Raw genomic sequence first — 16,616 nt, 5'->3', positions numbered from 1 at the left:
TTAAAAGAATTTCCAAGTGAAACCAGTCAATGTTAGCCTATGGAAGAAAAGTGAATTATCGGCTTTTGGGTAAGTACTCGACTGGCAGAGTTAAGGTTCTAGGTATAGACTCAGGGGTCTCCCAGGGTCAGGTAGGTACAGTTGGTACACCCTCAGTGGCACAGGGGCAGCCGGGTGCAGAGGTAGTTAGGCCCAATGTTATCCAACAAGAGGCAGGGGGCCTTCGGTTGGTGGCCGCTGGCAAGCAGGCCGCGCGGCTGTGGAAGCTGGGCTCCTGGTCACTTGCTCAGGGCAAATCGGGAAGTAGGTTAGGACCAAGGTTGCACTGCCAGGGGCACTTGGGCGGCTGTGTGCAGGGTGCTTTTGAGCCATCGGGCGCTCAATGTCATTCAATGGAGATCTTGGAAAGTGAACAAAGGCTGCAGGCTCGGGGATGGAGATTCTTCAGGAGCGACCAACACTTCGAGAGGTAAGTTGGGATCTTGGAGGATAGGTAGGCACCCAAGAGTTGGGAACAGGGGGCCGTGGGGCACCGGGTGCAGGGGTGTCTTTAGACGTCGGAAAATCTTACCCTCTGCTGGTCGCGGTTGGAGGGGTCCCTTGCTGTGAGGCTGCAGGTGTTGTCTGGGTCGTCGAGGAGGGTCCTGGGTGATTCCAGGTCAGAATCTCCGGGGGGACGTCCTCAGGGTCTTTGTCCACTCAGGCACAGGCCGGGCTCGGCGGGTGCAGAGTGCGGCGGATTTGCGGTTCCTGGCTGGCACCAGGGTTATTGCTTTTGAAGTAAAACCACTGCTCAATGGAGTCCCAGTCTTTAAGAGGTTCAAGGCAGGCAGATCCTCCAGGGTTTTCAAGGTTGCTGTCCGCAGGGTTCACCGGGATTTAGCAGGAGCAGGTTCAAGGTTCAACAGGCCTGTAGGGCTGGGGCCAAGTCAGTTGGTGTCATCCTCTTGTTAGAAGCTGCACGGCGGGTCTTCTTTCTTGTTTTCGAATTGGGATCTGAGGAAGGAAGGTTCAGGGTGCCCCTAAATACTAAATTTAGGGGCATTACAGGTAGGGCAAGGGCAGGGACCAATAGGTCCCTGTCCTGGGGTGAGTACACCCCCTATCTTGCTCCTCTCCTGTGGAAGGGGGGCAGGAGCCTATCTCTGATTGGGCAAGGCTCCCCATCTTCAAGATGACTGGAGACCAGAGTTGTGCTTCACCTCTCTCTTCCACCTGAGGGGTGGAGTTGGCACAGGCTGGCACACCCCCTTTCCTCACTGAGGGTTTCCTGCCAGTCTTCCCGCCAGAGTGGGGTCAGAACTGGTGGGGGCAAGTTGCTGAGTATTGCAAGTGGCCTGGAGAAGTTCACAAAGGCGGCATGCCTTTGAAGCTTTCCCTGCCGATCCTGGGGGAAGAGACCTAGCACCTCGCCCAGGACGTGTATTGTTGCAGGTCCAGGAGAGCGGATGGCTCTCTACCCAGGGGTCCAGCAACATATCTGCTGAGTGGCAGCATAGGCAGCCTCTCAGACAAGACGTGGATTGTAGGTTAGGTTTCAGGGGGCATCTCTAAGATGCCATCTGTAGTGCGTTTTACATTAAATCTCACACTGGCATCAGTGTGGGTTTAATGTGCTGAGACGTTTGATATCAAACTTGTCAGTCTTCAGTGTAGCCATTATGGTGCTGTGGAGTTCGTAATAAGAACCACCCAGCACCATATACTCTAATGGCAGAACTGCACTTACAGGGCTCATGCACATTTGCCAACACCACTGGCATAGGTCACCCAGCTAGAGGGGTGACTGATGTCGGCCAGGGCAGTGGGGTTGTGGGCATGGCACACAGGGCGGTGTGCCATGTCGACTCTTTGTTTAGTTTTGCACCAGGACACTCAGCCTGCAAAGACAGTGTGTGTGTGTGTGTGTGTGTGTGTGTGTGTGTGTGTGTGTGTGTGTGTGTGTGTGTGTGTGTGTGTGTGTGTGTGTGTGTGTGTGTGTGTGTGTGTCAGGGAGCAGGGCCCCTAAGGGTAGCACAACAAGTGCTGCAGCCCTTAGGGGTCTTCTCTGGTCACAATACCCTGGGTACCTAGGGTACCATTTACCAGGAGCTGACAAGTGGCCATAGATGCCAATTGGGTTTTAGTTTCAACACAGTTTTAGGGAAGGAGCACAGGCCCTGGGTACCTGATTGGTAGGAGACCAGGGCACACTCAGACAAAGAACATCAGCAATTCAGCAAAAAGTGGGGGCACACCATGCAAGAAAGATGGCACTTTCTCACAGTGGCACACAGATATTGGGGCACCAAAGTGTGCTCCTTGAGAGAGTGGCATGGGGGACCCTGGGATCCATCCATGCATTCAAGAGGGTGGTTAACCTTCAGTGAAAAACAGAGCCACAATTTCAAGCTGTAGCCCTGTGTTTCACTAATGCACTCTCTGCAGAACAGGTGCAAAATGTTAAAACTTCGCACCTGCACTTGAGACAGCATTTGTTTATAACCTGGCACACTACTCCAGTCTGCCCTTGTCATCTCTAATTAACAGAAAGAAATAATTTTCAAAGATTCATCATTCAAGTTTGTCTGGTGTATAACTCGGGCCCAAGAGTTTTGTTTTTAGGCAAAAGACAGGTATGGGGTAGGTCTGCTATAGCTTGGGCCACACCCATGGACCCCAAATATTCTTTCTGCTCCCTGGTGCAAAGAGCCAAAATACTGCAGCCTTCCCACATTGGAAGTGAGAGTAAATATGGATTCCTTTAGGTGTTGTGTGACATGTGAACCTGTAGAGAAGTGTGTAACCCACCCCTGTCATCCGCTTCTCCTGGGTAGCAGAAAAACTGTCTAGGTAGGACAGTTGCCTCACACCATTTCTTTTTTGGACACTAAACTCTGGTGTCTAGTGGATTTTCTGCCCCTTGGGATAAGAAAATTGGATGCTAACCTTTAAATTTCCCCAAAGGGGGCAGAAAGGCTGTCTTGGGGGGTTGGGTGGTGCTGAAATTTATTGCCAGGATGGGCAATCCCTGCACCCCATTCTGTTTCTCACATTTTTTTTCTGATGGTCTGGTACCTGGAACAAAGTACCTTCAATTCTGGTTTGCAGAGCGTTTCGAGGATCCGTGTCAAAGATGTGTCACGCAGCCGAAGCGATGCGTCGGTTCTGAGATGCTGTGAAGCTGCAGTGTGAGGTCCCATTGCATTGCTGTCAAAGATTCAGTCGGCGAGGGATTGCAATATGAAGTACAGAGTCGGGAATGCATCGCGCAGTCGGGACGATGCGTTGGTGCCGAGGAGCTACGATGCGGAGTCCGTCGCCTAATGTGATGAGAGATGAGAGGGCTTGCACCGAGGATGCGTTACACAGCAGTTCCTAATGTAATTCGGGCTGCGGCAGTAATGTGAGTCTTTGCAACTGGTCAAATCCATAGAGATGTAGTGGTTCCGCTAGGTTTTGCACGCTGCAGCAGAGAAGATGTGTCAGTTCCACTGGATTCACTGAGTCTGGCAAAGCACCCTAAGCCCACTTCCAAGGGTTCAGGACTTGGGTGACACCACTTGGCAGAGTAGACTCACAGATGGCAGAGTCCAGGCACAAGTGCAATGGTTGTTGGAGCCTTCTGTCCCTGAGGCTCAAGTCAGGAGGCCAGCCAAATAGCCCATGGAGTCACTCTAGGGTTCTGGATTAAAGAGGTATAGGGTGAGTCTTTCTCACCCAGGCAGGAGGGCAAAGGCAGCAGGTAAGCACAGCTTAAGCAGCAGCAATACAGCAGTCCATCAGAGTGCAGGTCAGCAGATTGGCAGTTCTTCAGGAGCACAGCAGACCTTCTTGCTTGTCGAGTGTCCTCAGGTCCAAAGCGTACTGAAAAGTTGGTATATGAGGTCCAGTATTTATACCCAGTTGTGCCTTCAAAGTGGGGGAGAAGATTCTGGAGGTTTTCCGTGGAAATCCCCAGGCATCCCGTCTTCCCTGTCCTGGCTCCAGACTAACTCCAGATGGTATATAGTCCTTTGTATGGAGGCAGGGCACAGAGCCTGTTCAGGTCTAAGTGGGACTATGTCCAGCTCCTCCTTTCCATCCTGCCAGTGATAGCCAGTCCAGACACACCTAAACTCCCTACGAATACAAAAAGCCCAACTGTCCACTACACCCAGTCATGTGACCAGAGACAGGCTACAAGCACTAAATGACTGAGACAGAAAAATGCCAACTTTCTAAAAGTGGCATTTTCAGAATTGTAATTTAAAATCTGACTTCCCCATAAGTTAGGATTTTAAATTGGGCTTCCAGAGAAACCAAACATGAACTGGTAATCTATTCCCATTTGGAAATTATACTTATAATAATAAGGTAACCCCAATGTTATCTTATGGGAGAGGTTGGTCTTGCCCAAGTGAAAAACAAATGTAAGAGTTTTTTACTACCAATAAGTACATGTCCATCTTTTTAAATACGTTGCACCCTGCCCTCTGGGCTGTAAAGGGCATTTCCATGGGGTGGCATATATATTACAAAGGAAGGTTTGGGTCTGGCAACGATTTATTTTTCAGGTCATAATGAAAGTTTAAAACTGCATGCACACAGGCTGCAATGACAGCTGGAGACATGCTTAAAGGGCTACTTAAGTGGGTGGCACAATCAGCACTGCAGGCCCACTAGGAGCATTTACTTTACATGCCCTGGCCACATGAAGTGCGACTTTACTAGGGGCTTACATGTAAATTAAATATGCCAATTGGGATAAGCCAATATTGCCATGTTTTAAGGAAGGAGCACATGCACTTAAGCCCTTATTAACAGTGGTAAATTTCACTTAAAGCCAGCAAAAATAATATCAGCAAAACATTAAGGCAGAAGACAAAATATTTGGGGGATGATCACCATATGCCTAACAGGTCTATTACCTACTCTGAACATTTCTGAAATCTATAAGTGCAGAGGAATCAAGGGTGATGTAGCTTGTCTGGATTCAAAGCATGAGTCAAACCCACAATTTTTCTCACATTTATGTGATAGAAATCTTAAGCACTAACTACCAATGGCAAACGTTTTACCACCCTGCGTTTTCACACTTCTGATACAAATGTTACCCCATGTGTAGGTGGACCTAATACATGTCATCCCTACTTACTTCCCCTTATTCCAACTGGCATGTACGGCAGCAATGAATGACCTCCACTTCTGTCTGTCTTGGGCAAACTTTTGTACAGTGCTCCAGCTGTGCTTCAGGGTCTTCATGTCTGTTTCATCAGTTCGCATCCAGGTGTTCTTTGGCCTGCCTCTCTTTTGTTTGTCTTCTGGGGTCCAGTGGACAGCTGTTCTTACGATAAAGACTTTTTCTCTTCTGGTGGTGTGCCCTATCCATCTCCATCTTATTCTCAAAGGGATAGTGTTCATGCTCAATTGCTTGCATTCGGTGAGCCTTTCCTGGTTGGAGATGGTTTGAGACCAGAAAATGTGCAAGATTCTTATCAGCTTACAGGTGGGGAAGGCTGACAGTTTGGTGATGTCACTTTTCACCATCCTCAAACATTCTGATCTACAGAAGGGTGTGGACAGAATGCAACTCTGTTAATGCCTCAGCTTGGTGTTGGTGCTGTACTGAGATGACATCCACACAGTGCTCAGCATCCTGAAAGCATTTCTCGCCTTGATTTGTCTGCTCTTGTTGTCAGTGCCTGCCCCCTCCATCATGTCTGATAGTACTCTTAGCTGGGTGGGCTCTTCAGTCATGGCGAGGTCCTCTCAGTCCACCTTGATCATTGAAGATTTTGGCATGACTTCTGATTTTTTCATGTTGCTCTTCAGGGCCACTTGCCTAGCATACATGTTGAGGCAAGACATCTTTTTCTACATATGCTGGTGTGTGTGTGAGTGAGCAAGGCTATGTCCCCCTCAGGTCAAGGTCCTCCAGTGTAAAGAATAAGGTCTACCCAATGCCTCTGACTAGGTCTTTTGTTGTGCCAGTTGATGACTAGGTTGTAGAGCAATGCTGACATCACGCATCTCTGTCTCAGACTGATCTTGACTTCCAAACTGTACTCACTAGCTCATACCTTGCACGTGAAATTATAAAAGAAGCTCTTGAGGAGAACTATCTGCTGCTGTGCGCCATTGACTCTCCTTAGATGCCAGAGGCTGTCACGGCGGAAACTGTCATAGGCTTTCTCAAAATCAATTAACTTGATGTATAGTTGACTCTGTCACTCCGTGCACTGGTTTGTGATGTTGCATAGAGTAAGAATCTGATCAACACACCCTCTACCCATGCAAACCCCAGCCTGTACTTTTCTTTTTTTTAACTGTTTGTCAGGAGCAACATAAATGTGCTGTATGATGATTTTCACCAGAATTTTACTTTGGATTGACTGAACGGTGATTTCATAATATTTTTTACAGTTGTTTGATGTTCCCTTCTTTGAAATATTGACAATGGTGCTTTAATTCCAGTTGTCTGGTACTTTCTTTCCCTCACAAATTAATGTAAACAGTGGTTGGGTGATCAGGGCCTTCCCTGAACATTTTTGCATTCAGGTTGTCCTGGCCAGGAGTTTTTCCATTGTTGAAAGATCAGATGACAGGGATGATTTCTCGCTCAGCGTGCATCTGTTGGTAGAATATGTCCCTGACTGTTTCCTCTACGTCATTTGTGGGAGGATAGCACTGGATAATGGTGATGTTGATGTGCCTGCCTTTTACCGAGGCTGTCATGAGTCTGCTGTTGACTGGCTACCACTCAATTAGGCATTTCTGGGTCCCCTCACTCTGCATGATGGCTACTCCTTCATGATGTTAGTCATTGTCCCTTCCCAAGTACAAATATCATCTCTCCTTGGGTGGTTTTCATTCTGCCAGTCCAGTCCACCTACCTTTGCTTACCCTAAGGATATGAAGGTTGGAGTGCCTCATCTCAAATGTTACTTGAACCAGCTTTCCTGTGTCACACAATGTGCCTACGTTCCAGAATCCAATTCTGGTCTTTTTCTTTTGGCACTCAGAATATTGGTCATCCTGCCAGTAGCTTATTTGTGGCTTTGACTGTCCATTATGCCTGTCTCATGCAGAGAAAGTCCCTTGTGCCCAGATGATTTAGTGGTTTTTGCTGCTGTTTTCATGACAAATGCTTGCATGGGATGAGATTGTTAGCAATGTTCCCAACCCCCAAACCTGGAAGACCAGTGGATCGCACTTCATCTGGTCTCTACCTATTGACCTGTCTGGTTTGGGCAATCCTGCCGGGAGACTAAACTCTGCCGGGCAACTCTCCAGGTCACTGGAACATGCAAGCCCCTCTCCCACTTCAAGGAAGTGTTGCACTGATGAGGATTGTCATAAAAACAGACCAAAACTGCAACCATGTGAGGAAAGCACTAGCACTGCATTGACATCCCATGGTGCATGTTTTGGCCTGTTGCTGTCGTTGGTGATAGGCCCACCCACACAAGTGGGGTATCTTTTTTATCATAAGAATAGTCGAAACCTTGTGTGTGATGACATTTGTCAATGCCGCTAGATTACAGAACTTTCCCTAAAAGAAATCTGTGGAAATGCTGCAATTTTAGCTAATGCTTTGCGTTTGCAGGGCATTCTGCATAAGAAAAAGTAGTGGGATTAACGCAAGCCACACCACCCTGTACTACTCCACTTGTCTAGTGTTCAGAAATACTGAGTGTGGTAGGATTCCGAGGATCACAGCCCACACTGGGCCAAAAATCTGCAAATATCCATATCAGCTGAATGATTAAAATTTAATGGAAGAATCTTGATGTTTTCAAGTTGCATTTTGGAGGCTTTCTAGCGCTTTCATGGGGTAGAAGTGTGGGAACTTTGGGTGGCAAACCTGTTGACAATCCCCACAGATTATGTAATGTGCCATCACAGAAACAATAGTGTTATTTTAACCAAAGTTTGACAATTACCGGCAATTCTATGTAAGAGAAAAATCATGTTATCTCTGTAAGCAGCATCAATGTGGGCTCCTCCTCCCCTCCTGCCTCTTGCCTTCTCCCCCGACGTCTAGTTTTCAGAAATGTTTGGGGTTGGTATGTTTTCCTAGCTGCAGCAGACCTTCCAAAAGAAGAAAAAAAGTCAACAGTGTGAGAGGAGATGGCCAAGCCTTGGAGCAACAGGACTTTTTGTCGAGAACTACCTGAGACACAAATGCCCCCCTCCAACTAACTTTCTCCAATCCTAAAGAAAGAAAAGTTTGCTGAGGCTGCTGATGATGTTGTGGGGTATTTTAACTCACTCAGTCAGTGCAGGGGTTTTTAGCTCCATTCCCTCCCACATGTGATATCGACCCTTCGCTTGATGACCATGTGAAGGGATTTGATATTGCAAAGCACACAGTGGCGCTGAAAGAATTGACTGGTCTGGTGCCAACCAACTGTGAGCTCAAATACCAGCTGCCAATACGTCCAGATGCAGGGCCCAAATACACAGCTACCCACATTCAAATAAGATTGAAATTCCAGATGAAAAATCTTGATGTCTCTACATTGCATTTTGGTGCCTTTCCTATAGTGGGGGTAGAGTTTGTATTGGGAGAAGTGTAAGAAGATTGGGTGGTAGTTCTTCGTTGATTTACCAGCCTCCTGAACTTTCCTTGAGAAAACTGAGCAAAATATTTTATTTTAGGTAATGTGTGATGTTTGCAGGGCATTCTGGGAAAGATAAAGTAGCAAGATACATGCAAGATACACCACCCTAAACTCCCGCAGGTGTCTGATTTTCAGAAACACCTAGGCCCTTGGCCCAAATAAGGCACCTACCCCCATATCCCCAGAAAGACTGACATTGTCTGGCATGAGTGATAGGTCGTCCCACACAAGTGTGGTACAGTTTTTCTTGAGAAGTGTGGGGTCGCAAAATATTAGAACATTTGTTATCTTCTGAACGTCTCCCCATTTTTGACATCCAACTGTAAGCCAGTGTGCAAGAAAGAACACATTTTGGAAAAGTGCATTCTGAATAATATGATATTATTGGTAACCCCAAGTTTAGAGTTGTACCGATAAACTCAGACTCTTGGTCACATTTCAGGTATCCATTGCTTTTCTTCATATCCAGTTTTAATTAATTTGTTTACCTTATGAATCACTGCATGGTCGGTACACAGTAAAAATGTATTATAATCTGCATTTCGGTTGATTGCTCTGGGTATCTTGTGTTTTTAGACAACCAACAGACACCATATATTCTGTGATCAGACATGACAGTACATCACTTTTGTAAGCCCTTGGGTCATAAAGTTACCAATAAAACATTTATATCTATTTTTTTCTACTTCCTTTTACAATCTGTTTCTTTTGGGAAACAATCAGCAGTTTACATTAGTGACCCCTTGCTGAATTCAGAATTTTTATACTTTTTGGAAATGTACATTGCTCCGGGTTCGCCAGTGGATTTCATAACTCTTTTCACTACAAATTGCAAGTTGGATGAAACTGCAGAAATGGAAAAAATTAACTACCACTTAAAAAGTTGCAAAAACAGTATTGAAAAAAAGGATTTGTTTACAACTCTGACTGTTCCAGACAGCTGGGAAGAGGTCAATCATAGTCCAACACCTTTTCTTGAAGCCATTTTTTGAAGAAAAAAAACACTGTCTTGCACAGCACTTGTTTTTACCATTTAAAAATAAAAAAGATTTTTCTACATTTTGGTTGTTTTCTCGGATTGCTCCGGGAAAGTCCCGAAATCGAAATCTGGCTTAGATAATTTTTGTGGAAAAAAGTTTTGAAGGTGCAAACTACTCCAAATAGAAAAAAGTTTCAGCACTGGGGTGGAGATAGGAGCCCAAGCACTTGATGATATAATTGTTTATGTATAAATCTTACGTACATTGAATTTGCATGCCGCGCAATGCTCTGTGGCTCTTGATTAAGGGCTTGTGAGTTTGTGAAAAATCTCAAATGAAAATAACAAACAAATCTATTTCTGTTGCCCAGGAGAACAGCGTGGAGTTCGAGGCCTGCCTTGTGGCCCAGTGCGATGCCCTCATTGATGCCCTCAACAGGAGAAAGGCGCAGCTGCTCGCCCGCGTCAACAAGGAGCATGAGCACAAACTGAAGGTGAGTGCTGAAGTTGTTATGAGCACACAGGTGGAAGAGGAATGGTTTGTGAGAGTTTATGTTTTGGTTGAACAATTTTGATGGTGAAGGTGAAGTGGATGGGCATGGCCATGATGTGGTAGGGCATGTGCCAGCTGCATTTGGGGCCAGGTAACAGACGAGTCACCACTGCAGAGATATTTTGTAAAAAGGCCAGCCGATTTTGCAACAGTTTTCACTGGTTATGGTACATGTTATTCTGATACTAGAGTATTCTGCAGAGATGATCTGTAGGTAGATACAAAAGATGTTTTTTTAAAAGCATGTGGGGGAAGCAATATGGAGAGAGTGTTGGAAGGAACAAAGGAGTGAATTTGGGGAGCAGGTTCGTAAAGCAGGTCAGGGCAATCAACACTGGGGTGCAGAAGCAACACAGAGACGAGGAGCTGGAGCAACATGGGGGTGTGCCAGTGAGGGAAGCAAAGGGGTTTTGGAGGCATCAAGCAGGTGAATGAGAGCAAAGTGGAGCTGACCAGTGAGTAAGCATAAGGGTGAGATGGCAATATAGGGGAGTGAGGGAGAAGCACTCAGGCGAGAGAGAGGCAGACGAAGGAATAGGAGAGGCCGGGGAGAGAAGCACAAGACAAGAGGAAATACATGCACACTCATAGAATGTATAAACAAGAAATGCATCCATGCTCCAGGGGCGGAACAAACACCAAAAGAGGAAGGATATGCCACACCGCAAATGAGAGGAAAAATGAAGCCAACCAATGGTAAGCAATGGGCAGGTTCTAACTCTACATTAAGATAACAATGTCTCGCAACAGGCAGCGCATGCGCTGTCTTAGGGAAGACCTAACATTGTAAGTGGATGAGAATTCTGGCCAGAAAGTTCCACTTACTTTGATTTTTGGACCACCCTGACGTGGTTTAAAACATAATCCAGTGTGTGGGTATCCTCACATAAAAGAAGTGCGGGAAGGACAGGCGATCAAAATGGCCAGGAGGTGAATGGGGATTAAAAGTAATTCACTTTTGTGGCAGGCATCCAAGTGTGATTTGAGTATGCCTTTCAGCAGTCAAGAATGGGGGATGGGGAAGGAGACGGGAGGGGAGCAATGGAGGAGATGTGGTTTTCAACAGGAAATGAGGGAGATCCCACATACAGAGGGTTGAGGAAGTATAAGGCAAAATGTAGGTGCCACTTTTTTGATGCAAAAGAAGCCTCGGATAAAGGAAGCATAAGAGAGGAGAGAAGAAGAGGGTTAAGCATCAGAGGAGCGGAACGAAGGCCACAATTCATGCAAAGGTCAGGGAGTGTTTCCTTTCATGCAGAATAATGAAATGATCAACATATACAGATTGTGCAGCGGGGAGGACGCAATTGTAGTAGTAATAATTCTGCATTGCAGTCATTGAAACCAATTTACTGACGGACAGCACACTATTATCCTAGTATTGGTGTGGATTATGCCAGATTCCGGGTTTGGTTTTAGTCAGTGCTGTTAAGTGTATAACAAGCCTGTGTTTTATTTTCAGTTATTGTGTACATCTTTGATTTACAGGACAAACCTAGAAATAAATTCACAGTGGAATATCGAGATGGTATGGAAAGTGTATGAAATAAAGAGAAAACATCAAAATGTGAGATAAACAGCGGAAGAAAGCCACAGTACATACACAGTAAAGCCATACAAATATAAACAAATGTATAATTACATTTTAATTATTATTTATTGAGTAACTTTCCACCTAGCATCTCAAAACAAAAAATAAGTATTCCACAATTTACACATTTAAAATGCAATTAAAATAATACATTTAGAAATAATAAATAATAGTTAATAAATTATTTGTTAATTTACTTTCCACCCTATACTGCTACAACCTAGCACCCCACAACTTAAAATATAAGGGAAATAAATCAGTATTCCATATTTTGTATATTCGAAAATCAATTAAATAATCACCAAAATTGTCAATCAATTGTCAATTAATTATTACTTAAGTAATTTCCCACCCTAGACCCCTACACACGTAGCATCCCGCCACTAAAATATAATTAGAATTAATAAGCCTTCCATAATTTACATAATTAAAAATCAATTAAATCTGTAACAAATATTATTTAATTGCTGGTCAATTATTATGTAATTAACTTGCCATCCTATACTCCTGCAAGTCTAACAACCTGCAAATAACATATAACTAAAATAAATCAGCATTACATAAATTACATTATAAATATCAATCATATAATAAAATAAAATGTATCCAATAATTCTTAATTATTTATTATCTAATTAACATCCCACCCTATCTCTCTACAAACCTAACAACCTACTACAACACTATAAATTTACTAATAAAAATTAACTAAAGTCACATACAATTGCAAGCTATATTTTTAAAAATATAACATTTATATAAACAATAATAACACATTAAATGAATATATCAACTAAAACGCATTACAAATTAAAACACTATGGGGGTAATTACAATGGCGGGCAGACTCGAGTCCACCAAACCATGGTTGCAGTGACTGGGACCACCCACCTGTAAGGTGGCAGTCTCGCACCACAAATTGCGATGCGACCGCCACCATGGCAGTCGCATCCAGACCGTTTAACATTGCGGCAGGTGCTGCTGGCTGCAACACCCGCCGCAATGCTAAACAGCCATGTTGTGCATTTTCCTGCTACTTAGTGCAGGGAAATGTAGGGGGTAGCATGAGTACCCCTCAGTGCAACCCCTCAACACAAGGGGGGCCCGCAATGGGTCCCCAAATGCAATCCCCGACAGCCTGTGAATGGTGGTTTTACCACCATACACCGGCTGGTGGGAATGCAACATTGTAATTTGTCAGACAGTGCCTGCCACCATTTTACAGATGCTGACCGCTCCACCAGGCAATCGGAACATTGCCTGTGGCAGATCCGTGGCGGGCTGTCTTTGCGCCCATCACGGTTGCGATCCGATTTCGCTCGCCATCCTAATTTGCAGGGGGAAATTGCTGTCTGATGGCGGAGGACCCACCACCGCATGGCTGGCGATGGCGGGCCTTCCGCCATCGTAATCAGGCCCAATATTTTTAAACACTATACTAGTGAAAATGATATTTTAAAAAAATGATATCCTTGTCAATTATATTTGTGCATCACGATGTCTGTGTCACGAAATTTCATTTCCAATATTTCTGTCTCCCTATATTTATGGAATAATATTTTGTCCAAACACCAAGTTTGCCAGATCTTTTCCACCTATTGGCTGTCTACAATCTACATAAGTCACCCGATATTTTCTTTTAGGTTTAACTTTAGAATTCAAGTATTTACTGTGTTTTTCAAAATTGTTTGGAGGCAGCTAAATGCATTCGCTCCCCTTTCCATGACTCCTATAATTACGGTGTCTCACACCACACCAGCCACTAATACTCTAATAAAATGCTGGAATGGCTTTATTGTATTAAAAAATGTGGTTGTCAAGGCCCATTGTGGGACCCTAGTTCTGGACCAACAGCGGTAGATTTCTTGGGTTCATTCTAGTCTCAGCTTCTCAAGTGTGGGACTGCACAGGTCATGCAAAATAGTTAAAGGGATTTGGACCAACATTTTTTCTGCAGTGGGCAATAAGTGTTCAAAGCACAATGAATCACTACTATCAGGACTACCAACTTCAGTGGGAAAGAGTGGGCATGAAGGATTCTTAATACTCCAGATGAGTCCTTGGACTCTACACAAGGCTTAGACGTCAGCGAAGTGCATGAACATTTCCAGGAGTGAGAAATGACGCACAAGCCAACAATGGGTAAATCATTAGGAGTCTTAGGAGGAACAGAGTCATAGATGTTTTTGCTGTCTCCTGCTAACTGTCCACAGCCCTCACCCAGCATCCCTCATGAGAGACACGGGGAATAAAGAGCTGCCCCCGACCCTGTCGAGAAAGATGAAAATCTAGCAAAATACCTCGTTATGCATTGTGAGCATATGTGAATACTGACATATTCTTACTGAATAAAGGTGAGGTTAATACTAGTAACATGGACTGAGGCTGAGTAAAGACTGGGTGAAAAGCTATGTCTTAATTTTCTTGCAAAGTTCAAGAACTGAGGAGGTGGCTCTCATGTGCCATACTAGGTTGTTCCAGGTTATAAGAGTGAGGTAGGAGAAGGCACGACCGCCGGAACTGGTTCTGCATATACGGGGAATGTGTGCGAGTAGAAATCAGCTGAGCATATGTGTCAGGTGGGTATGTACAAGTTAATGCAATTGTTAACGTAGGTGGGCTCGATGTATGTGTGCTTTGTATGTGTGTGTGAGGCATCTGAAGAGTGCCCATTTGTGGATGGGGAGCCAGTGGATGTCTTTGAGATGTGGGGTGACATGAATACATGGGGGAAGTCTGGCAGCTGAGTTCTGTATGCTCTGGAGTCTTCTAGTCAGTTGCATGTTGATTCCTACATAGGATGCGCTACTTAGTCCAATTTGTCAGTGGTGAGAGCCTGGATGATGGTTCATCAGCTGTTGAAGGGAAGTCACTTGAAAATCTTCTTGAGCTTCTAGTGTGTGTGGATACAAAAGGTGGAGACTGCTTTCACTTTGCCTGTCATAGTGAGCTTGTTGCAGACTACTATTTCGAGGTTCTGAGCATGGAGGTGTTTGGTTGGGTGTGGGTTCGAGATCATCATGCACCAAGTGGAGTCCCATAGCGCTGTGTTTTTACCTAAGATGACTACTTCTGTCTTGTCTGTGTTGAGCTTGAGGCAGTAAGCAGTTGTTTTTCATCCATCTGGCAATTTCGGACAAGAAGGCGGAGAAGTTGGTCCGAAGGTTCAATGTTTTGTGTGAGATGGAGAGGATGAGCTAGGTGTCATTTGTGTATGATATAATATTGATTCCACGGGTGCCTATGATGCTGACAGGTGGGAACACGCAGGTGTTGCATAGTGTCAGACTGAGCGAGTATCCCTATGGTACACTGCAGATGAGTTTGGCTGTGGCCGAGGTCAAAGGAGTCAAGCTTTGAAGAAAGAGATGTGGTACTTGAATGCCAGCATCACGTAGGCATTGAATGAGGTTAGAGTGGGATCCAATATTGAAGGGGGCAGATAGATCCAAAAGCATGAGGGCAGTGACGTCTTCTTTCACTGAAACTGGATTGGGTGGTGTCGAGGAAGTTGTTGTCGAGATGAGTGGCTAAATGTTTGTTCATGATCTTCGACATGACTTTTGCTCATAGGAGTAGCAAGGAGAACGGACAGTTCTTGACTAGTGTTTCAGGGTTTGCTGAGGGTTTCTTTAGAAGAGTGAGGACTGTGGTGTGTTTTTAGGTATTCATGAACATAGCTATGTTAATCAAGTTGGTCAGGATCGGGATGAGGGCTGAGCTAATGGCGTACAGTCCTATATTGATAAAGGCATGGGTTCAGTTGTGTTCTGGTGTGTATTGTATGGAGCATATGATGGCTTTGGTTTCTTGATTGGTGATGGTGGCCCATGTTATGAGGGTGGTATTCTGGGTGTTGGAGGTGATGATTAGGGCAGTTAAGAGGGTGGAGGGGTCTGATTGGGTTTGACGTTGTCATAGATGCTAAAGATCTTGCTGATGAAGAAGAGGGACATCTGGGTGCAGACAAGGGACAGACTAGAGGAGATTGGAGAGGCTGATGGAGAGAGTAGGTACAAAGTTGGTGAAATGGGCTGGTAAATAATTTCTTTGCCATTTACCTAGCCATTGGATTAATTGTTCATTATCATAGTTAGTTGGCCAGTGGCTGAGTAAATAGTGAGGCTTCTTTGCAATTTATCCAGCCATGACTGATGTCTTACATATTTTCTGCTATTTAACCAGCATTCGGGTAAACAGAAAGCGCATTTACTATTTGTTTAGCCGATGGCCAAAGAGTGCACATGTCTGCTTTTTACCTAGAGGCCAGGTAAAGAGTTTATCTGCTATTTACATGAATGCTTTCCAATAGTACCTAATGTCGCCTATTTAGTCAGCAGCCGGGTAAATGGTGAGGTTCAGTTGACATATGCATGACCGCAAGCCAAACAGTACATATTCTCTACTATTTAACCAGAAGCTATTTGAATAGTGATATTTCCTTACTGCTAGCATGGCCGCCAACAAACTGCATAAACTTTACAATTTATTCAGCAGCCGTTTAATTATTGTAATTTTTTGATTGGTTGCACCATAGCCAGCCAAACAGCACATAACCTCCAATGTAGCAAATGGATCACTCCATTTAGTCAGCAGGAATTTTCACAATTGACTACCAGCATAATGTCCTGCAAGGGGGCTCCTTTACAAATGTTCTGCTTACAGTGGCCCTACCAGTGATTTTTTGACTGCATATGGGGGCTTTGGGGAACCCAGCAGCCCCCAAGAGAGTATTTAAAAACCTGACACTAATGGCCTGATTTATATGCTGGTGGAGGGTCCATTGTTCAGGAAGGGCGACGGAGCAAATTACTCCATATCCCTGGTGGAGGTACCGTCCACCAGAGTAATGTCTAAAGCATTGCTAGTAACCACAGTCACAGTGGTTCTTAGTGCTTTTAACAGTTT

General features: G+C 44.7%; 1 protein-coding gene across 6 annotated transcripts in view; it reads left to right on the top strand.

The window, feature by feature from the left end:
* TRIM9 (tripartite motif containing 9) overlaps positions 1 to 16,616 on the top strand; it is a 457,236-nt gene that overhangs the window by 218,738 nt on the left and 221,882 nt on the right. For all 6 annotated transcript variants that reach the window (XM_086937313.1, XM_086937319.1, XM_086937316.1 and 3 more), the window contains exon 3: positions 9,936 to 10,058. In XM_086937313.1, coding sequence (XP_086793439.1) covers positions 9,936 to 10,058 — 123 coding nt within the window. The remainder of the gene's footprint in view (positions 1 to 9,935; positions 10,059 to 16,616) is intronic.

This window comes from Lissotriton vulgaris, chromosome 9 (genome assembly GCF_964263255.1).
Source record: "Lissotriton vulgaris chromosome 9, aLisVul1.2, whole genome shotgun sequence".
NCBI classification, from domain to species: domain Eukaryota; kingdom Metazoa; phylum Chordata; class Amphibia; order Caudata; family Salamandridae; genus Lissotriton; species Lissotriton vulgaris.
The sequence above is the reverse complement of the archived record's forward strand: the minus strand, read 5'-3'. Positions and strand labels throughout refer to the sequence as shown.